This window comes from Cupressus sempervirens, chromosome 3 (assembly GCF_028749045.1).
Source record: "Cupressus sempervirens isolate cs-2001-9-10 chromosome 3, ASM2874904v1, whole genome shotgun sequence".
Taxonomy (NCBI): domain Eukaryota; kingdom Viridiplantae; phylum Streptophyta; class Pinopsida; order Cupressales; family Cupressaceae; genus Cupressus; species Cupressus sempervirens.
Window position 1 is genome coordinate 264,287,016 of NC_143120.1, and position 24,710 is coordinate 264,311,725.

Below are 24,710 nucleotides of genomic sequence, written 5' to 3' on the forward strand. Positions count from 1 at the left end.
TTTTCAAAATTTTCCTAATAATATTGAAGAGGTTGTTCAATCCACAATAAAGTTGTGGAACTCTATTCCTCAAGAAGAAGGTAAAATAGGGGAAGATGAAGAATAAGATGTACAAACTATAGAAGAGTCTAATATAGAAATGATGATAGCTACTGTGATTGCATCTCTACCATCCACTCCAAGCCAAGACATTGCTACATCAAGTGTAGAAAAAATCAGAGACAAAGATCAGGGATAACTTTAAGAAACCACCCTTTGGAAAAAAGTATAACGTTTTGGCCAATCAAAAATTAGTTGAGGGGAAAAAAAAAAAATCTCTTGGTGAATTTTTTCTTTAAAGTAATTTAAAAAAAAATTAATTTTCTTTTCAATCGTATGCTCAAATTCTATAAAATCTTGCTGAATCTTATATCATTTAAGAAAAACATGGATAGAAGTACACATACATGGTTCCATGATTTTATTTATATTATTATATCAAGCCAAATTAATTATAAAGCTTGAAGGTTAAATTTAGCCAAGTTTTATCATTGCTATTTCCCTCCAAATTTAGCTCTTGGTTTTTATAATTGTTGGTTGATTCTAAATCAATGTCCTCTAATCCTATTTTGGGCCAAAATTTTAAAAGAATATGAATTTTTAAAGAAAATTCCCAAAATAAAAATGTGTATCCAATCAAATCTATCTTGGGCCAAAGTGAGAAAGGATAATAAAGTCTCAAGGAAATTCTTTGGAATAGAGACACGTGTCAAATCTACTAATTAACCTATAATCTAACTTAGTTTTTACACCAAATATTGGTCAATATGACCATCATTTAAGAGAATCCTTAGGGATTGTAGGCAATAATATTCAATTTACCACGTGAAAAAATTAGACTCCATTGGCAAAGTCAACACTAAAAACCAAATACTTCTATATTATTATTAACATTGGGCCTAAGAATGAGACAATTTTTTGTAAAGTATAGGTGATATGGCTACTCCAAAAGCACAAATAAATAGCCAAATTTAGGGTCCCTGATAAGTGAAATTATCTAATTGGGGAATATTAGCGACTAAAGTTATCCTTGAAGAAGATACAAAGTCCTCCATCCACCCAAGTAGTAACCAAGAAACAAACTCAATCTACCTCTGGGAAAGGATTAACCTAGTAGAAAATAGAAAAGCATGAGGACAAGGTTGACAAAGATCATATAGAAGAATCCAAGAGTCAACTGAGTGGAGAAGAGGAGAAGGGTGAAGATAAAGATAAAGAAATCATAGTTAGTCCTAGTGCCAAAGGGAAGGAAAAGGAAAATATCTCTAATGAGATAGACCTTGATACTAAGATTGTGAAATTAGGATCAATCCAATCCCACTTCTAATCATATGGAGATCATGAGTGATCTATGGAGGAAAAGAGCATAGAAGAGGAAGTTGAGAGTAGAAAGAGATAGAGAAAAGGTTCTTGAAGACAGCTAGAACATATATTTGAATGTTACACAAATAGATGTAAATACTAAGGCCTCCATTATTGAGGAGTTAGTTGAAATTATACATAAATTTAATAAGGACATTGATGGCCAAGAAAAAATTTTGCAAAGGGAAGAAAGAAAATTTTAAAATAAAGTTTTGGAGAATATAGCAAAAACAAATTGCTATTGATGAAGTGGAACTATCCACTTTTATTAGAACTCTAGAAGGAGTTGTAAATAATGATGTTCCCTTATTTAGAAAATTGTGTGATACTTCAATTTTCACAAAGGAAATAAAGGTTAAACTAAAAAATATTGATGAAGGCTTGAAAAATAGTGCTAGAAAGTTAGCACTTGACCTAAGTTCTACATCAAATTATTTTGTAAAGGTCAGATTATTGACAAGTTTGTAGGTAGAATTATTGAGGGAGGAAGACAGAATAAGGGCAACTATATTATACATTTAGATTTTGATAGTTCCTCACATGGATGTGATGCAAAAAGATCTTATACATGCAAATACATTAGTACATGCCGCAAACATCTCAATTGCAGATCTCGTTATAGAGTTATCAGCTAAACTATAGATTGAACTGCACATCTTGAAGGTATCCAAGAAAATTTGGATAAGATTTTGTCTTTCATTTTGAAATTCATAATGATTTCCTCACACATTTTGGTATTACCTTGCATGTATATGATAAGGAATTTGTAACAAAAATAAGAGGAAAATATGGTAGAAAATGTACAAAAGGGAAAGTATATTATGTGAACAAGGAGGATATATTTAGTATAAAGGTGTAGAGGAATATGTATAAGATGTAGATTATTAGATATAAAAAAAAAAACAATTTTTTTTTTGAAAGATCCAAATTCAAATCAATTGTAACCAAGCCACACATTTTTCTATCCAAACCAAGTTACAGAACCAAGCATATGGAAAGAGGGAGTTTAATAAAAGCTTCTTAATCAAGAGGTTTTTTGATTTTTGATAAAAACTACTCAAGATAAGTGTTTTTTCAACTAATGCCAAAGGGGAAGATTGTTGACCCTATGGCAAGACATATTGTTAATTAGTGACAAACCACTTAAGTATCCAGGAAGGTTGGTTAATACTACAACCTAGCTTTCTATTAGAAAATAGATTTTTGTGTAGCCTAAGTAGATAAAGGATATACAATGTTAACTAAGTTCACAATATAAATTAAGTTATACAATGTTATCAATGGAAACCAAGTTCCCATTGTGAACTGAGTTTACAGTGTTAGCTAACTTCAAAATATAAACAGAGCTAACCACTTCAAGTCATAGTGCTCCAGTATCACCCAAATTCTAAAGTATTTCTTGAGCATCAACAAAGCATCAAAATGCATAGTATGACCCAAGCATCAGCATTTGGCTGATTTGAAGGTATATTTTGGTTATTAAAAAGATATTCCTTATATGAGCCAACTTGTTATGGAGTTATTATTTGATGGATATATAAGGAAGGAAAAATAATTTTTCTAAGGTGTGTTAAGAAGTAATAAGATAAAATTTTGAAGACAAGAAGCTAATATGAAGAAAATTGAGTAAGAAGGCTACGAAGCAATATAAATGGAAAAGAAGATACTTATCTATCATAGTCAAGTGATCATATTATTCAAAGGATCCAGATCAAAAAATAGACTTACATAGCAGATATCAACCTATTCATTCATCCTAATTGGTGGATAAATAAAATCCTCTAACTAGGTGGAACTAATGGTCCTTTGTTGAATCTCTTAACTAAGTACATACTTCATTATATTGTAAAATCCTTTCACAAGGTGGACGTAATAGTTCTTCATACTCCTAATAGAGTAGATCACAAAAAGAGAACAATTGTAAGCCGTAATAGGAAAACTTTATTTGCTACAGTACTGAAGCATTGTGGGTGTCATCTCCACCCTAGTTTTACCTAATCCTTGGAGGGTTTCTAGGTTACAAAATCTTGTGTCAAAGTATTATGGTGATTATTTCTTTAATGCTTTGTGTTCATGCATCAAAGTAGATCATATAATCTAGAGAGTTAAATGAAAAGTAATCTAAATATTAATTTTTCTAGTAGTTTCTAATTCCCACCCCCCACCCCACACACACCTAAGTCACTTTCTTTTCATTAAATTTCCAAACATATTCATGTACCTTAAAAATAATAAAATTAGATCAATACTATCTAATAAGGAACATTGCATCTACGGATATTATAATTCCAAGATTTCTTTTAATTTGAAGTTTACACTCAAAAGAACCATTAACCCTTTTGAAATTTTTTTATTGTTGTGATAATTATAGCTGTAGATAAATTTTATGCTATATATTATATTATATTATAGCTACCTATAATATAATTAAGAAAATTAAAATAATATTTTGATTAAAATGAAATTAGTTGATAAAGAGAGGCATTTCTATTGCAATCGATGAATTGGTTAATAGGGCATATCATAGTGGTAAATCATTCATCAATTTTTCAAAATTATGCAGTTTCTTTCTCATGTTGAACATCATAAGGATGATAAATAATTAACTCATTTAAAAAAATTTATCTAGTTTCTTTTACATCATAAACATGTCAAGAAGAATAATTATGATGAATTGTTTTCCAAATATAGTTTGGAAGAACCCATCCCTTGTCTATATTATCTTCATTCCATGTCAAAATATTTTTATTAGTGTCAAAATATTGGTGTCTTATAGAAAATATAAAATAGTTTTGTGTTTGTGTGTGTGTGTGTGTCTGTGATAATATAATTTTTTAACAAATTATATTATTAAATTATCTTATATTACTTTATCGATAGGGTAAAATCTTATAGTTTACTAAGAGGGATCAATATAATTTAACTGATGAATTCAATCTAGCTTAGGGTCATAAGGTTTACAAGCAAGATTCAAATTGGTTTACTATTAAATTTGAATATTGAGTATGATATGACATTAATTTGGTTTAATGAGTAAAAGTACATAGTTGTGTCACCTTTTAGGCTAACTTATTAAAATGACTGAATTTGAGTATTTCTATCTAAAATTCAATTTTTTTTAAACATGTGATCTAGATAAAAACATTCTAGCTAAGTTATATATGTTCTAACACTTTTCCAATTGGAAATTTCTATTTAAAACATGTTTTATACTAGTTTGTATCTAATTACTAAAGATATTAAATTATTTTAGAAAAGTGGCATTTCAATAACTCTTACTATTTTTTATGATCTTTTTTTAATAACATATAAAAATCATTTTATAGAGTTAAGAGTTAAGAATAGTCTCATGTAGAGTTTATAGTGTTTTAATTAGATATAATGTATTGTAATTAAAAAATTCCACAACCACATATTTTAACACTAAAAAAAATGTTGGTTTTGAGAAAGAAAAAAATATTAAGTCATATCAAAAAAATCTAAAAATTATATGACATTCTAGACGAGAGAGTCCTCTTCTAGAATGTATAACTTTTTTCCTAGTTAGAATAGATTTGTTTTGAAAAATGTGGTGGAAGATGAAAACTATTGATTTTAGGTGAGTTAAAATTTTAATTAGTATAAAATAGAAAATATAGGTCTAAATTCCATTTTAATATTTGATTGCTCTAGATATATATGTTAGCTATAACATAGTCTAAAATTAAACCCCTAGACCCCTAATTTTCAGCATTTTTCAGCACCTAAAAAATTATCTATGAAAATTAGGAAAATATATCAATTCTTATTTCAAATAATTATTAAAAAGTATAATCCTAAAATTAATCCATTTCTACACATTTCATTAGTTTACTTCATCTCCAAATTCAAAATAATAATACCAATTTTATTTCATTGAAGGTGAACAGTTATACTTTTGTTAGCCTTTTCCTTTACAAAAGGATGACACAGGTTTGTTCTTTTACCATAATGTAAAATTAAATTTATTAATAATGTTAAAACATATCTATGGTTAGGTTTTTATATTATTTAGGGTTTACTATTTCCTATTAAAAATTTTAAGAGTTCAATTTGGTGAAGTTATACAATAAATATGTAATTCATTAGTGATTGAGGATTATATATGTGCTCTCCTATATCACTCTACTTATCTCTATCCATTTCTATTCTACCATTTACATATCTCATATTGTTATCTCTCCCCCCTCATCATCTCATCCTATAACCATATATTTTTCTCTGTCAAGTTCTCTTGCTTTATATCTTTGTCTCTCTACTCTATAATAAGGGTTCAATTTGATTTTACAATTCATTTTGGAAAATATTATGGGTCTAATTAAATTCAATTTTATGATTTGATTTAATTTGGTTTAATCAAGTTTTATTTCAAAAAATATTATTTTATTATTATATTTAATACTTCGCTATGTCTAGAGAAAGAAAATTCATTTTAGTTTTTAAGAGTAAATTGGGTTTAATTTGGTAAAATTTGGGAGTCGATGTTAAGATTTGGTTAGCATATAATTTTTGTTCCTAATTATAGTAAGGATTCGATTTGGATTGAGCACATGGTTTGAATAGTCATACAATAAGTGTAATCACACCATATCACCATATTTTGATCACAATTTAGCCTCCATATGTACCCAATGTCTCTCTCCCTCCCCCCTCTCTACATCCCACTACTACTATATTTTTCTATTAGATTCCCTAATTATCTTCTTTCATAAGATCTATCTCATCTCTCTTGAAATTTTCTCTATGTATCTCATCTCCCCCCTTCAACTCCTCCTTTTCCCCCTCATATATTACCATATTTTTTATCTTGACCCTAATTATCCTCTTTATTAAGATTTATCTTATCCCTCTCTCTACCTCCTACTTTTATCTCTTTTTTCTAATATCTCGCCCATGTCTCTTGTAAAGTCCCCTTTCTAGCATTCATAGCATGATGTTGTCGTTAGCATATTTCCCCATGGTCCCGTAGGCTAACCAGGACATTAAAGGGACTTAGAGGCCATTTGGTCTAGATAGTTTCAGTTGCAGGTCTTTCTGAGGGGTTTTGAGGCAACTTTGGGCATACTTACTATTTATAGTAATTCATCTTGGATATGGTCAAACATCTAGTGGCAGCGGTATGTCGATGGTAATTGTTTAAAATTGACAAAAAGACTTTTTTATCATTGATAAGATTTGTTATGCATTGATAAAGCTATTTTATAAAGTTAAGTTTAAATATTTAACTTTATTAATGCATAGACTATAGTTTGTGAGAAATATTTAAATTAAGAGTCCCCTTTATTTTATTACACATTGGAGACATAAGTTATATAAAGGGAGTTATGTTTTATCCCACATTGAGAAAATCAAGGATTGAGCTCTTGTGAGAACACTATAAAAGAAAGGGAAGAGCTTCTTTTTAGTATGGTTGGAAATATCAAAGAAATTGGAGAATTTTCTAGAGATTATGTCTCAATAGTTTGGAGGATGAATCCCTTCAAGCTAGAAATCTTGACGCCATTGAAAGATATGTTCTTGAGATTCAACATAGTAGCAATCCAAAAAAGTAGATACGAAAAAGCAGTCCGAGAAAGCAAAATCAGAAAAGTAGGCTAAAAAAGCAGATACGGAAAAGAAGTCCAAAAAAGCATAACCAAAAAAGCAGTTCAAAAAAAGAAAAGCAGAAGTGACAGCATTGAAGGAAATTATTATAGCCATCTACAACCAAGTTCTTTATTAGTATTTCTTTTTAAGGTGTTATAAGTTTCAGCTGTAAGTGTGCATTGTACCAGCATTATCATTTGGTAATCCATGTAAATGCTAAAGTCTTGGCCATATTTTATGAGCATTGTATTTTTCATTGCAATTAAGAATATAATAGTTGTTGGTGTCATTTAAGCAATTTACTATCATTATTTATCAGCTAGTTAGTTTGCATACCAACTGTTTGTAAAAATGCCAGTTGGCTGTAAGTGTTCATTTCTCATGCTTAGATCATAAATATGGACTGAATATTGTCAAAATTAGTAGCACACTCATGTTAGGTCATTGTGTAGTCCATTGTAGTCTTCTGGCACAAGATTCTCATTGATGCAAATTGAAAAAAAAATTATTTAAAGCCAGTTGAAATACTATATCAGTCATACGTTCCTTGCATGTAAATTGTTTGATGAAATTCCTTGAGCTTTCATCAGCATTTTTGAGAGCAGATTTGAAGAGGGTCATTACAGTGGTATCAAAGCTTGCTTCCAAAGTGTTTGACAAAATTTTAAACAACAAGTATAAAGATTTTTGGTGTTTGAAGAAGAAGTTATAACCTATTGGGGTTATTACAGTGGTATCAGAGCTTGCTTGCAAAGTGTTAGACGAAATGTTAAACAACTGAAGTATAAAGATTTTTGGTGTTTGAAGAAGTGATAACCTATTGGGGTTATTGGAGTGGTATTAGAGTGGTTTCTTGCCATCCTGTAGAGGTCTTATTGGGAATTTGGATTAGCCAGATAGAGAGAAAAATGTTTAACAAAATGAATGCCATTCCAGATTAGGGAAAGGAAAGATTCTTACAGTTATTAGACACCTTAGCACAGGGACAGTGATCAGCAGAGCAGAGAGCACAGGAATAGAGTCAGAGATTGGAGGTTATGATGCAGATGATGTCTCGTCAAATGGGGTTGAATTCTAATGTAGGTGGAGGAAATAATCAGAATGGTAATAATCAGAATGGTAACAATCAGAATGGGAATAATTAGGATGGGACACATAATGGAGGTGAAGAAGTTGGGAACAATTTCAGTCATGCACCCCAACAAGCTAGGACAGTGAGTTCGAGGCCCATGATTCCAACATTTCCTCCTAGAGCTCCAGAGCAGCCTGTACCAGAGCCCCATATCACTAATATACAGGACCAGCTGAGGAGAGATTGGGAAGCTGAAGGTCTAGATTTTACTGCTGCAATTACCTTTAGGGAGTATATAGATGTGTGGATGAAGCATATGCCTTGTGGACATGACAAGAACCAGAGCTATGAGCTACGGAAGAAAGTAGGGAAAGTTCAATTACCATATTTTGATGGCTCGGGGATGTCTACAGCAAGAACTTGGGTTCAAAGGTTTGACACATACTTTCAAATGAACCCTATGCCTGAGGAAGAAGCTATTAAGTATACAACAATTCACTTGGATGGGTTAGCACACGAGTGGTGGCATCATGGTATGGTCACTATGGGTCATGCACACATTACCTCATATGTGGAGTTTAAGGAGAGACTAATTGAACATTTTGATAGGCCTAAGGATCATACCTTCCCTATGAAAGGCAAAAACTTGTATGAGGAGTTTAACAAACATGCTGATTCGATATAGGGAGACATTAGCATATCTTCAAGTAATGGTTTATCTACATCATCTTCACAGGTAGAAGGTGTTATAGATGTTGTGCAGGTTGAGCTAGAAGGTGATATGTGTAGGCACACCGGATTGTGCGATTGACACAAATAGTGATTCTAGTACAGTTGGATTGGATGAAGTTACAACAATTAAGGATACTGTCATGTTTGAGGATAGTATAGTTGATCAGAAAGTGAGTATTCAGGACTTTGTAGAAAGTGAGTATTAGGCACAGTTGGATGCTTCTTCACATGAGATAGAGGCTAGTAGCTCTTTATTTGGTTTGGCATGTCAGTTGAAGACAAGGGACAAGAATATTGTCACAGCTTTATCTCATCATGATAGGATACATGGATTGATTGGGAATCACATTTGGATGATTCAACTGCATGAGAGACAGAAAGGAGTCACAATAGGTTCTCCTTATGATGACTTACAGTAGATCAAGGAAGGCATAGAGGCAATGAAGTTGGCTCTCCAGGATTCTTAAAGACATGTGGACGAGCATTGTCTTGAGGTGAGTTCAGTTTGGGAGTTAGTGCACATAGCAGGGACTCAGTTTCCTTTTACAGTTGGGTCACATATTGATGATGATATGAGTACATCTAGCATTCACACTCCGGATTCAGAGACTATAGACAGGTGCATGAAGTCAGTTGGTATTGTTCACATTACTCAGGTGAGAAGTTTACTTGAATTGCCAGTTGGTTTCCGTTCATGGATTAGATGTTGGGATCCTTATCTTAGTACTTGGGATCATTTTGACCAGAGATATTTATCATTCTTTGGTAGTAGTATCTATTGCACCATCATGGACTTGATTAGTAGCTTGCCAGGTGTAGATCTCATCCATGCCAGCAGCTTGTTTGATGTTGGAATTAGTTTTTACACACTTTTTTTGGGCATTGTTCATGTATCCAGTCGACCATTCTTGTTGGAATGGGTTGATGATCTCTCAAATATGACAAAGCTTACAGAAGAGGCCCAGGATCTAATTATTACAGATGACACCCAGGGGGATGTTGTGGACAATTTTGAGGACTTAGTCTCCTCAACAGTTTCCTTTAATACAGAGGTTTATGTTGATGCCTTAGTCACTCTGTTTGATGATACAAGTTCAGTAGTTAGACTGCAAACTTTGGATGGTAGTATTACAGATGATAGTCATTCTGAGGTTACTCCTTTGGATAGTGTGCCAGGGGTAGAGTATAGGAGTTTGACCAATCAGCACAATCATGTGTCTAGTCAGTTGAGAGTTTGCGAGCGAGACATTTCTATCAATTGCAAGCATTTCGATGCTGCTCGTCAGTTGTTAGCATTTTATGGATGGGGTTCTCCTACTAGTGATGAGCAGGGAGGCTGTTATCTTTCCTTGATAGAGATCCACTCTTTATGGGAGGCTATCCGAATTCTAAGACAGAATTATATGCAGTTGGTAGCCGATAGAGATTATCTTATGGAGTGGGGCAGTACAGAATATTGCACATTATAGATCAAGGAAAATGAGGTGAGTAAGCTTACTCAACAGTTTGAGGTGACTTCTAAGTTTCTTGAGAGTACACAATTGGCTTTCGAGGAGTCATAGTTTCATTTAGCTGAGGTGACCATGGAGTTGGAACAACTTTAGTCTTTACCAGATTCGGTATAGTCACTGACCGCAGTGTTAGGTGATCTAAGGATGTCCAAAGTCAAGGTTGATAGAGGTAGTGGAGATGAGGATATATCTATCCATGACACTAGTACTAGCATATTTGGTCTGTTCCCACTAGAGGTAGGTTTAGCTAAGTTGGGCGCTACAGTTGAGCATTATGGTATGTTTGACTTTGAGGGTACAAAGACTAGTGATGTTGTTGTTGATTCTGCACTCTTGGCTATATCATCCTCTAACTTAGTAGATGATAAGTCACAGTTGGTTGTATCATGTCTGCAGGATGAGTCTTTGACTGGGATTGGTTCTTTTTACTGGCATTATATTGTAGAATATGTTCATCAATTTTCTTTTGATCGATGTGTTGAGGAGTTGATGGCAGACAGGTTTGGTCTGGGCTCTCATTTTTGCTATCTACCGTGTAATGACTATACACCATCAGTAGTGCATGGGTGTTATGGTTATGAGACAGTGGCTGGTGATCTGCAGAGTTGTGTTAATTGCAGCAGGTGTGCAATGTGTGGATTCTCTGTATTTGGTGTAGTTTCATGCGGGAGTATTCATCATTGTTGCAAAATTCTATTGTACATTCCACATAGGCTAGTGGGATGTGTTGATGGTATTTACTATGTTGGCAATTTGGGTTATCCACTCTACTTGGGTTCTGATATTTCGAGAGCTTGTTTCTCATGGGTTCTTGACTTTGGAGTTTGGGTGAGTTGTATTCGCCAATTTGATTATGGATTCCTCTTGGTTAATTTTTAGATGTTTTTGTAGGAGCCTATGTTGACTAACAGCAGTGTAGTTCATGACTACATTTGGGATCCAGGTGGATTGATTGGGTTGTTGTTTGACCTTTGCTTGGGGACAAGCAATTTTGGGAAGGGTAGACTGTAATGTCCCCTTTCTAGCATTCATAGCATGATGTTGTCGTTAGCCTATTTCCCTACAGTCCTGTAGGCTAACCAGGACATTAAAGGGACTTAGAGGCCATTTGGTCTAGACAATTTCAGTTGCAGGTCTTGATGAGGGGTTTTGAGGCAACTTTGGGCATACTTGCTATTTATGGTAATTCGTCTTAGATATGGTCAGACATCCAGTGGCAGCGGTATGTCAATGGTAATTGTTTAAAATTGACCAAAAGACTTGTTTATCATTTATAAGATTTTTTATGCATTGATAAAGCTATTTAATAAAGTTAAGTTTAAATATTTAACTTTATTAATGCATAGACTATAGTTTGTGGAAAATATTTAAATTAAGAGTCCCCTTTATTTTATAACACATTGGAGACATAAGTTACATAAAGGGAGTTATGTTTTATCCCACATTGAGAAAATGAAGGATTGAGCTCTTGTGAGAACACTATAAAAGAAAGGGAAGAGATTCGTTTTAGTATGGTTGGAAATATCAAAGAAATTGGGGAATTTGATGGAGATTATGTCTCAATAGTTTGGAGGACGAAATCCCTTCAAGCTAGAAATCTTGATGCCATTGAAAGATATGGTCTTGAGATTCAACATAGTAGCAATTCGAAAAAGAAAATACGAAAAAGTAGTCCGAAAAAGCAAAATCAAAAAAATAGGCTAAAAAAGTGGATACAAAAAAGCAATCCGAAAAAGTAGAACCGAAAAAAGCAGGCCAAAAAAGCAGTTCAAAAAAAGCAAAGCAGAAGGGGCAGCATTGAAGGAAATTATTACAGCCATCTACAACCAGGTTCTTTGTTAGTATTGCTTTTTAGCGTGTTATAAGTTTCAGCTGTAAGTGTGCATTGTACCAGCATTATCATTTGGTAATCCATGTAAATGCCAGAGTCTTGGCCATATTTCATGAGCATTGTATTTTTCATTGCAATTAAGAAGATAATAGTTCCTGGTGTCATTTAAGAAATTTACTATCATTATTTATCAGCTAGTTAGTTTGCATACCAACTATTTGTAAAAATGTCAGTTGGCTGTAAGTATTCATTTCTCATGCTTAGATCATATATATGCACTGAATATTGTCAAAATTAGTGGCACACTAATGTTAGGTCATTGTGTAGTCCATTTTAGTCTTCTAGCACAATATTCTCATTGATGCAAATTGAAAAAAAAGTCATTTAAAGCCAGCTGAAATACTATATCAGTCATACGTCCCTTGCATGTGAATTGTTCGATGAAATTCCTTGAGCATTCATCAAAAATTTTGAGAGTATATTTGAAGAGGGTCATTAGAAGTAATCATATTATTCCAAGAATCTACATCAAAAAATAAAGTTACAAAGAAGAGATCAACCTATTGATTCATCTTAACATGTGCATCAGTCAAATCCTCTAACCAAGTGGATCTAACAGTCCTTTGTTGAATCTTTTAAAAATGTACATACTTCATTTTATTGTAAAATCCTTTCACAAGATGGACCTAATAGTCCATACTCCTAATAGAGTAGATCGCCAAAAGCAATTAATTGTAAGCCCTAATAGGCCAAATTTATTACTGTGCAGTAGTGAAACATTTGAGTGTCATGCACACCCCAAGTTTTATCTTCTCCTTGGAGGGTTTTTGGGTTACCAAATCTTACATCAAAGTATTATGGTGTTGATTTCTTTATTTCTTTATGTCCATGGAAAAAATTAGATTATATAATCAATAGAAGTAAAGTAGAAGTAATGTAAGTGTGAAAATTCTAAATGGTTCCTTATTTAGTGCACCCCTCCCATCTCAATAACCTTTTCTATCAAATATTTCTAATAATTGATATCAAAGATGTGTGGTTCTGACAGAAGAAGTTTAGTATCTTGATCAAAGATCAAAAGAAATGGAGGTATACAAGTTAGAAAAGGCTATTGAGAATGACAAGTTGGAATTGGAATTGGCTATTGATAATCTTAGAAAAGTAAAGGAGAATATTTCTCAATCTCCACAAAGAAGGAAAGAACTGGTAGAACAAACAAATGACAATCTCTCCATTGAAGAAAGAATTGAAGATATCTATCAAGAAAAAAATTAGATGAAGGTGATGAAGAAATCAAAGATGTACTAGAAAATAATTTCAATCTCCAAGAAGTTAGAAATTTGAAAAGAGAATGAGAAATACAATCAGTAAGATTATGTGAGGTCATGGAAGAAAAAGAAAAACCCAAAAAGAGATAGAAGAAAAGAATAATAAAATTCAAAATCTATCCCTTTAGCAAGAAGACTTCATTGATCAACTCACTAATGCAAATTAAGAACTTATGAATCTAAGATCACAAAATGAAAGACTATAGAATGATCTAAACACAATAAAGAAAACTAATGAAAGAATGTTGAAATCTAAAGATAACATGAATCAGTTGAATAAGAAAAGTTAGTACAAGCACAAAGGAAAAGAAAGAATAGGATACACAGAAGAAGGTGAATCATCCAAGCAAGGAGCTCAAAATAATCACAGGCCTAAATGTAATCATTGTGGAAAGTTATGTCACACATCAAACAAATTTTGGAGTAATGGTAAATAAAAAATCAATAGAAAGTGTTATAGCTACAATAAGCATGATCATAGAGTAAGTGAATGCAACGAGAAACCTAAGTTTGAGGGTAAATGTCACAATTGAAAGAAACAAGGAAAAAAATCTTCTGAATGCAAAACAAAGATATTGAATCCAGTAGAACAAATTGTAAAAGCTATATTTGGATGGGACTATAACACATGGTGTAGATGCCAATACTATGGATAATTCGGGCACATTGGAGCAAATTGTGTAAAACATCACATGAGGAAAAGAGACACCACTAAGAGATGTTTCATTTGTACAAAACTTGGACACCTTGCTAAGAACTATATAAACATAGGAAGGATTGAAGATGAAAAGAAAGCCATAGCTGATTACATCAGAAAGAAGATGAAGCAGCAATGGGTGCCGAAGTCTCCTAAGAATGAAAGCTCGGGTCATGAATTAAATATCACTCAAGAGTTGGGTGACACAAGCATCTCAACTTGAATCCCTATGGGAAAAGTTAGAACTGAGACTCTAAAGAAGACATCTCTCATGAGTTCCAACTAGCTAGAAGAAAAGATCCATATCAGCATTCAAGATGCATAAGGATCACCAACTAGTTGTCAAAATTCAAGACCTTTACCAAGCTAGGTTAGGTCACAAGACCTTGCTAAGTAAGGTTGGGTTACACTAAAGTATTGTGTGTGGACACCGACAAATGTTTAGACTACTGAGTTATGAATGTCTATCAACTATTAAAAGATAGAATGAAGTGGAAGATAATCTCTCACCAAGTGAGTGATTGTACCAAAGCATTTATGGCAATTGAAAAGTGCAAAAATTTTAAAAGGAAGAAAATTGAATTCATTTTTCATCATGAATTTTTGAGAGTTATTTGCAAAGATTGATTTCTTTACTTCCAAGCGATCTGTTTGTTTGTTGTTGGAAGAATTCTCAATCTTTTTCAAAACCCTACAAGACCCTACCCAACATGGATTCTTCTAGCAACACAGTGAAGAAAGGATTAAAAATGTTGATTCAAGGAGCAGAATGTGAGCTTCTAGCAATTTTTGAATGATTCAACCTAGTAGGTGCATAATCACAAATTCCTTCCCAACTATTACTCGTGCATGATATATGCTTGTATTATCAGTATTCCATTCAAGAATGAGGCACACATAAAATGCATGCTGAATGGCTCTCTAAAACCTGAGCATCGACATTTGGAAGAAAGGCTTGATGCATATTTAACACATGCCAAGGGATTTTTAGGAAAAATGGGTAAGATTCATATTGAGACAACTTCACAATGGGAGTTATGGTTGGATTCGCCCATTTTGATCACAAGGAAGATGATTCATCGAATCACTGGCCCTCCAATGTTAAACAAAGACAAGGCAACCAAAACCCTAGGTTGGGCTAAACTAGTGAAGAAAACTCTTGTTGATTGGGATGGAAGAGGAATTAAGATAGGTGGGATCACAAACATGGAATTTAAATTTGGAATGCATGTGATTGCCCACAAAATCTATAGCTCCAAATGTCTCAAAAGTGTGTCATGTGAAGCATTATATTTGGCTCTCAAAGTTGTGAAGAAAAATATGTCATTTTGACCTTGCCGATTTGTAATTGAATTAGTACAACAAGAACATGGAAAGCATTAGAGGTTCCAAGAAAAATCCATGTATGCTTGGTTCATTCTTGACTTGTTTATTTTTCTTTGTACAAAATTCTTCCCTTCTAAAGGCACATTTGTATGGTGAAAAGATGTACCTAGTCTATATCAGATTAATGAATACATAGAAAAAATGGATGAAAACCTTGACAGTATATTGGATAACTAGTTTGATACATTCAAAGAAAAGATGAATAATAGATATAGGATACCAAAGAAACTTGTATAAGACTACAAAGATGATATATATTTATGGTAGACTATGATAGAGCATACATTCAGGAAGTTAGAATGATGGTGAAAGTGTTTAGCCTCTTGAATATGAGGTTAACATTGATGATACAAAAGATATCATTGAGGCTCTACTGAATGAGCCTGTGGATCTTAAAGCACCATATTTTGGAACTTATGAAGAAGTTGTTACCACATTTTTTTTTCCCCACCAAGGATTCAAATTTCAAACAATCGGCTCGTCCAACAGCTGATTCCCAAGGATAATACTATTTTAATGCTGTGTCTTATGATATATTTTTTGGCTTGCAGGTTCTCTATTGTCAGATCTAAGGAAAATCTATGGTGGGAGCCATCATGCTATGTGGAACTACTTAGGAGATAATGATAGTGACATCGTGCCCTGATGACACGTGTCTCACTAGCCTGGTCAGGATTGACGATCGGCTGGCAGTTAGTGTAACCGTCACAGTTAGTGATAACAATTCAAAGGTGGCGTGGTTAGTCCAATGTAAGGAATGGTCAGTGTGTGGGACCTTAAGGAGGTGGTAAAATAAAGAGAGATGACTGGCCTGTGTGGCCTAGTTGACACATAATGAACTATTTGACTTGCCTTTAGCTCGTAGATTCATGAACCAGAAACAATGAATCAAGTTTTTTGCTATGAGATTTTGATCGTGTGATTAATTGCCACCAACTCAGAATGAATACCAAGTGCAAAAAGACACTCCATCCATCCATTCGATCTATCTACTATGTCAGGGAATGTTGGGGGTGTCGTTTCTATCTTCTCCAGACTCTTTCTCAGAGAAATATTAGATTTTTTGGTACGCAAGCCATTTTCAAATCAAATCTTTGATTGGATTCCCAGGGTGAGAAGTTAATGCCAGCAGGTGAGAAGTAATTGTAAGGAAAAAAATCTTCAGTTATGCCTGAACTATAAAGGAAATTTTGTGATCTTTTTCTCGGGTCGACCTTCTCTCTGATTTTCCTCTGCTTTTGCTCTACAATTCTAGTGTGAATTCTCCTGTGCCTCTGAACTGTCTGATTCTCTACTTATCTCCTTTAGCCATTGGTATTAAAGTGCAAGAATTCTTTGCCTGTGCCATTTTTTTGTGGAAATTTGCAATTTGCATGACTGTATCTTTGATGGCCTGTGAATGATATATAAGTGAACTTCTTCCTTGTGTCATTCATCTTGATTTTCTGATCTGCATGTGGTTATTTGATTAAAGCAAGTCTGGATGTGTAATATCCTTAGTTTCATTCTGGTTTAGTAGCACATGTATGGGCAGAGAATTGGTCTAAACCCTCTATTTTGGTGCATCACCTCCTTAGATTAGACTAGGTAGATTTGCTTTCGTGCTCTTCTTCTCCCTTTTCCTCTCCAAGAGTAGATAGGTGCACCCTGATAGTAAGAGGAAGCTGGCCTTCTCTGGAGACTCAACCTCGTAGTTAAGTCCCACAGCTTGGAGGTTGTTTCCATGTTTCACTAGGTTGTTCTCATGCATAGGCCTTGGACAAGGGTGCAAACCTAAGTGACAAGAGTTATTGGCATGCCCAGTGGGACACTTTTTCAAACAAAATTTAAAGTCTACTGGTGTCAAGAAGAAAGAGTTTCAGAGATTAATGCTGAAGAGGTAGTGCTGGCTTCAGTATTCAAGCCTTTAAGAGGTTTGTCCTTCAAAGTACTTGGCGACTCTGAACATCAAAAAATCTGGTTCCAGGCCAAAGTTGCAGCAATTCATGCCCAGAGCTGAAACAAGGGCATCTTTTAGAGGTAAATTTCAATATCAAGAGCTTTCTCTTTCAAACCCTAGAAGAAGGAGGACTAGAACTTCATTATCACAAGTTAGGGGTGTAATAATAGTTAATATACCTATAAGATCTATCTCTACTCCTCCTATTGTTCAAACTCAGCCTAGATTGCCATCAACACTCATCAATAGAACACTTGTTTACATGGCATAGCCAAGAGTTCATGCTTTTGCCACCTTTAATTGTGGAAGTCCTCTGTTGTTAGCCCAAAGATATGATATACCAGTATTTGCACTAAAAATTATACCTGATTTTACTGGTGAAACTTCCATCTCCCCTTTAGAGCATATCCAAGAAGTAGCAAATGTCGGTAATATTCATGGTATCACAGGGGATGATGTTGCTGTCAGACTTCTAGCCCCATCTTTAAAGGGAAAAGCATTACAGTGGTATAGGGGCTTAGCTCATGGTTCTATAACTAATTGGGATGGACTAGGAGCAGGATTATGCAAACATTTTGAGGATAAGAGTGACCATTTGTCACTTTTAGAGTAGCTAACTACAATAAAAAGAGCCCCCCATGAGTTTATGAAATATTTTAACTATAGATTTCAAAAAACATGGGATAGAATACCTACTACAATGAAACCTACCCCTGGTAATGCCTTCTTGCATTACCTTAGAGATTTAAACAGTGATATTGCCACTACAATCCAAACTATGGGAGGAGATACCTTTCCTAATGCTTATGAGATAGCCATAAAAGTTGAGAACATCTTGATACAAGGAGGAAAGTTGGCTCCAAGGCCCCCTATGCCTTTCTTTCCTGATGTTCCCAACCACCAACCAGCAATGGCCCCTCTTCCTACAACTTCTACATCACAAGCCCTTACTCCAGTTCCCAAAGCTTTCACACCCTCAAGTGGGATAGATGAACTCAAAGAGATGCTCCAAGGTCTAGTGCTGAATATGGATAAAAGAGAGAAGACCCTGGATAAAAAATTGCAAGAGTAGGGGAGGGAGTTGAAATATCAAGGAAAGAGATTAGAGGATAGTTTATCTATAATACAAAAAATGAGTAAGAAGGTGGTGGCCTTAGAAAGGCAGCAAGCTCAAGGTGGCAAGCCTCCCCAATTGCAATATCAGGCTCCAAATGGTGGTAGACATCCTAATCAGTGGAATAGCTCTTTTGATCAGGGTAGGCAAAATAGTCATGCCTCTACTTCAAGCTCAAGTTAGAACAAAGCTATAGACCCTCAAAATAACTTGGCACAAGATCAAGATTTCTATCTTTCCTGCAACTATTCTTATATCTATTGCATGTACCAGAAGGAAGAATCTTATTTGGCCTTGACTGACCAAGAACTTGCAGCAAAGCAACCATACAAGGAAGATCATCCCAAGGAGGCCTCATATATTCAAGGACATGATGATTGCTCTTTCATGAATCATCAGATTGGGGAGCATTGTAATGTAAACCAGGATTCCATTGCTCATAATACAAGAAGTAAGAAGAGAGCTATGGAACATGTTGCCCCTCCTTCTCCTAAGCAGGCCTCAACCTCAAGTGCTACACCTCATGAACATGCAACAAAAGAACAAACAAGTACTTCACAATAGCAAAAGCAAGCTTCTAGAAGGAAAGATGCAAGTGATCCTTATCTTGATCCATCTCAAGCTCTTATAAGTGCAGCTCCCAAAGTCTCTATCAAAGTTCCTAATACACCTTTCAGTGTGGTAGAGCAAATGAAGAAGACCAATGTGAATATTTCTATGTGGGATGTTGTTGCTACCATACCAATGTAGAAGAGGATGCTGCAGCAAGAGTTAGAGAAGATTGAACCCAAGGATCAACCATCTATCATAGAGAGTGCCACAAGTCTAGTACAACCAGTAGGAGATGTGGAGACAAATAAAAAGGTTAGACCTCCTCCATTCTATGTTTCTTTGATCATAGGGAGAAAATTAGTCCACAATTGCATGATAGATTCAGGGGCTAGTAGCTCAGTAATGCCTAGGTGTGTTGTTGATGCTTTAGGAATGAAATATGAGCCCATTGTTAGGGATGTGTTACAATTATATGGTAGTATTGTCAAAACTGTAGGTATCCTAAGGAATGTGGAGATGGCCCTACATGCATGCCCTGGTTGCACTGTGGTTCAAGACATATCTGTTGCTGAAGTTAAGCCTTATTTTTCTATATGTCTTTCAAGAGACTTCACTGCTCAAATTGGTGGATTCATATCTATTGATTGGTCATATATGTCATTTAAGGCTAGATATGGAGCCAATGCCTCAATCAAAGTAGAACCTCAAGCCCTTCATCACATTGAATCTTACAGCCCCAATCCCATCAACATGAATTGCCCTATTCTAGAGATGGATGAAAATGACCTAGTAAATGAGCCTGTCACTTCCATAGTAGAGATTCCTGATTTCTTCTTGGATGAGTGGGCAAATGCATATCAGTTTGAGCCAATGTCAGAAACTCTTGAGATAGGTCTTAGTACATATTGCATAATAGAGAAAGATGCTCAAGTTCCTGATCTTGTTGGGACTAATGATGATATAAATGGAACGTGGAGTATGTACTTTGATGGCTCAAAGAATAGAAATGGAGTAGGGGCTGGTTTGATGCTGATCTCTCCTACACAAATAAGATAGTACTTCTCCTTTAGACTCCAATTTAGTTGCACCAATAATGTGGCTGAGTATGAATCTTTGATTCAAGGTCTCTTACTTGCCCAAAAAAGAGGAATTCAAGCCTTGAGAGTATATGGGGATAGTGAGTTAGTAGTTAACCAAGTGAGAAACTAGAATATCACCAAAAATGGCCTGCTCAAGTCTTACAAACACAGAGTCTGGGATTTTCTTAAGGGCTTCAATGCATTTAATATTCAGAGCATTCCTAGGAAAGAAAATAGATATGCTAATAGACTTGCAGCAGTGGGTGCATCTTATGATGTACTAGGAAACCATGAGGAAGAGAAGAAGCAACAAATAAGGGTGCTAGTGAGGCTCACCATCCCTAATAACAACACTCATTGGTAGGTGTTTGATTCTGATGAGAAAATTGTGAGTTTCTTGCAGAATGAGGCAGAATTCTCAGATAGAAACCAGTCAAGACTACAAGATCAGTATGGTGATCAGATCATTCATCTCAGTTCTTACAAGTTTCCCAAGGGTCTCATTACCTTGGAGAGTGTCTTTAATCTTGATGACCAAACAAGAGGCAAAGGAATGAATTTAGTAGCAGAAAAGGATGAGTATGCCCTAGTTACAATTGCTGATGAAAAATTTTTGAATATGGGGAAGGTATGTTCTAAAACTGAGCAAGAAAACTTCATCCATTTATGTCAAGAATTTAATGATGTATTTTCTTGGACATATGATGACTTAAAAGGATTTGATCCTAGTTTGTTTCAGCATACCATAGATTTAGTTGATAAGGCCAAACCAGTAAGGCAAAAACAGAGGCCAGTGAATCCTAAGATTGAGCCCCTAATGAGAAAAGAGCTATCCAAGTTGATAGAAGCTAATATAATATTTCCTATCAAACACTCATCATGAGTAGCTAACCTTGTCCCTATGAGGAAGAAGAATGGATAAATCAAACTGTGTGTGGACTTTAGAGACCTCAATCAGGCTTCTCTTAAAGATCACCATCCTCTCCCTTCCATGGAGCAAATTCTGTCCAGAGTCAGTGGGTCAATGAGATTCTCTTTTCTTGATGGATTCTCTGGTTATAATCAAGTGCTGGTTAAAGAATCTGATAGATATAAGACTACATTTACTACTAAGTGGGGCACCTATGCTTATTGTAAGATGCCATTTGGACTAACAAATGTAGGTGCCACATTTCAAAAGGCGATGGATATGGCCTTTAAAAAATTAATTAACAAGTTTTTTTTGGTATACCTTGATGATATAACTGTATATTCAAAAAATGTAGAAGATCATTTTAATCATCTAAGGCAGGTATTTCTAAGATGTAGAGAGTTTGGGGTTTCCCTCAACCCAGCCAAGTGTGTCTTTGCTACAAGCCAAGGAAAATTATTGGGACACATTGTATCTAAGGATGGGCTGACCATTGATCCAGAAAGAACAAAGGAAATACTTGCCCTTCCTCTTCCTAAACACAAGAAGGGGCTGCAAAGTTTCCTTGGTAGGATAAATTTTGTAAGAAGGTTTATTCCTAACCTTGCTACCATGGTGAAACCTCTTATAGCTATGCTTAAGAAAGGTATGGTCTTCTCATGGACCAAGGAAGGGAAGGAGAGTTTTGAAGAGATCAAAACAGCCATAGCCTCAACCCCTACTCTCTTGAACCCAAATTTTGAGAAAGATTTCATCCTCTACACTCTAGGTGGTGAGTCAAGTATCTCTACTATCTTGACTCAAACAAATGACAATGATGAGGAGCAGCCCATAGCTTTCTTTAGTGAAGGGCTCAAGGAATATGAGGATAAGTACAACTTTGTAGAGAAGAAAGCCCTTGCAGTCATCAAAGCCTTGAAGAAATTCAACCACCTCTTATCCTACAATAGGATCCATTTGTTGGTGCCCCATGCCAGTGTAAAAAACTTCCTGTTAAGCAAGGATATCAGTGAAAAGAGAGCTAGATGGATCACTAAAGTAATGTAGTATAATGTTGATATTCATATTACAAAGCTGGTAAGAGGGAGAGGATTATGCAAAGAAATGTTATCAAACTAGGATTTTGATGAAGAGGCTGCTATGGTAATAATAGAGCAGCAGGAGGAAGGAAATGTTAATGGTCCAAGGAGTTGGATAAATGACATAAAGAGCTTCTTATGAGGGAATGGATACCCTCAGGTATTACACAGAGCTAAAAGAAGAAAATATAGACTGTGGTCCATTCCCTATGTTGTGATTGATGGTATCCTATTTAGGAGGGATTTTAATGGGACCCTGTTGAGATGCATTGAAGTGGATCAGGCTAAGAGGATGATTAAGGAACTTCATGATGGCCCTGATGGTGGCCATTTCTCTACAAGAACAACTACCATGAAGATCATGAGGGTTGGTTATTATTGGCCATCTCTGTTCCATGATTGTCATGGATATGTGAGGAAATGTGAGCAATGTGCTTTCTTCTCAGGCAAATAGAGGCTTGCAACTCTCCCCCTTCATCCTATTCAAGTGGATCAGCTATTTACCCAATGGGGGTTGGATTTTATAGGCCCCATTAATCCTCCATCTAGTGCAGGTCATAAATGGATTTTGGCTGCTACGAATTATTTCACTAGATGGACAGAGGCAATTGCCTTGAAGGATGCCATAGAACCATCAGTTGTTGAATTCCTTGATGGAATTGTATCTAAGTTTGGTGCTCCTTCTACTATCATTTCGGACAATGCTAAGTCTTTTGTTGGAATCCAAATTTGTGCATGGGCAATGAATCATAATATCTACCTGAGCACATCATCAAATTACTATCCCCAGGGTAATGGTTTGGCTGAGTCTTCCAACAAGAATTTGATCAAAATCATGAAGAGGACAATAGAAGGCAATCAAAGGGTCTGGCATAAGAAACTAAGGACTACTCTGTGGGCTGATAGGATAACACCCAAGAGATCTATTGGGAATTCACCCTTTGTGCTGGTATATGGTAGGGAGGCCAGACTCCCAATTTCATTGGAATTCCCATCCTTGGAGTTGGCTCATCAGCTGGAATTAATTGAAGATAATGCCATGTCGGTAAGAATGGCGAAGCTGTTTGAACTAGAAGAAAAGAGAAACAAGGCTATGCAAACCCTAGAGACACATCAACAGTAGATGAAGAGGAATTATGACAAGAGAGCTAGGGTTAGGACCTTTAGAGAAGGAGATTTAGTTCTAAAGTGGGATTCTAACAGAGCAAAACCAGGAAGACATTCCAAGTTTGACCCACTATGGAGTGGCCCCTATCTGATTGCCAGTTGCAAATAGGCCAATGCGTTTCAATTGAGCAGGCCCAATGGAAAGATTTTGCCCATTCCAGTCAATGGGATCTATCTGAAGCCCTGTTTCTAAAGATTTGAGAATCCATGTACATAAGTAGTTTAGTTCTTTCTATTGTTTCCTGCTTTTCAATAAGTGCACGTGCACATGGTTCTCTCTTTGAGTTGCCAGCTTCTGAGGTTTTGACAGTTTTGAGCTTAGAGAGGCATAGCTAGGGTTTTCAATGTTTTGTTTTCCTCACAAAAAGGTTAGGTTTTTTTGTAGTTCTAAGATTTGTACCTTCCAGATCCATTTTTTGACTCCATAGCCCAATGGATTTTTTGTGGGCACTGGTCTAATGCATAGCAGGCTTGCATCCCCTGTGAGTCACCAGAATGTTACCAAATTTTATTTGCCCCGCCAAGGATTCAAATTTCAAACAATCAACTCATCCAATGGCTAATTCCCAAGGATAATACTATTTTAATGCTGAGTCTTATGATATATTTTGCAGCCCACAGGTTCTCTGCCGTTAGATCTAAGGCAGATCTACGGTGGGCGCCATCGCGCTATGAGGAACTGCTCGAGAGATAACGTTAGCGATATCGTGCCCTGATGACACATGTCTCACTAGCCCGGTCAAGATTGATGGTTAGCTAGCAGTTAGTGTAACTATCACAGTTAGTGATAATAGTTCAAAGGTGGCACGGTTAGTCCAACGTAAGGAATGGTCAGCATGTGGGACCTTAAGGAGGTGGCAAAATAAAGAGAGACGATTGGCTCGCGTGGCCTAGTTGGCACATAAGGAACTATTTGACTTGCCTTTAGCTAGTGGATTCATGAACCAAAAACAACGAATTAGCTTTTTTGCTGCGAGATTTCGATCATGTGATTAATTCCCACCAACTCAAAATGAATACCAAGTGCAGAAAGACACTCCATCCATCTAGTTGATCTATCTACTATGTCAAGGAATGTTGGGGGTGCCGTTTCTGTCTTCTCCAGGCTCTTTCTCAGAGAAACATCATATTTTTTGGTATCCAAGCCATTTTTAAATCAGATCTTTGATTGGATTCCTAGGGTGAGAAGTTAATGCTAGTAGGTGAGAAGTAATTGTAAGGCAAAAAATCTTCAGTTATGCCTGAACTATAAAGGCAATTTTGTGATCTTTTTCTTGGGTCGACCTTTTCTCTGATTTTCATTTGCTT

General features: G+C 35.4%; 1 protein-coding gene across 1 annotated transcript in view; it reads left to right on the forward strand.

The window, feature by feature from the left end:
- The window catches only part of LOC149565913 (CBL-interacting serine/threonine-protein kinase 15-like), a 56,990-nt gene extending 32,894 nt beyond the window's left edge, over positions 1-24,096 (forward strand). Inside the window, exon 2 of the mRNA XM_089816406.1 lies at positions 24,017-24,096. Within this exon, the coding sequence (XP_089672532.1) occupies positions 24,017-24,096 (80 nt within the window). The remainder of the gene's footprint in view (positions 1-24,016) is intronic.
- Positions 24,097-24,710: the final 614 nt, after the last annotated feature.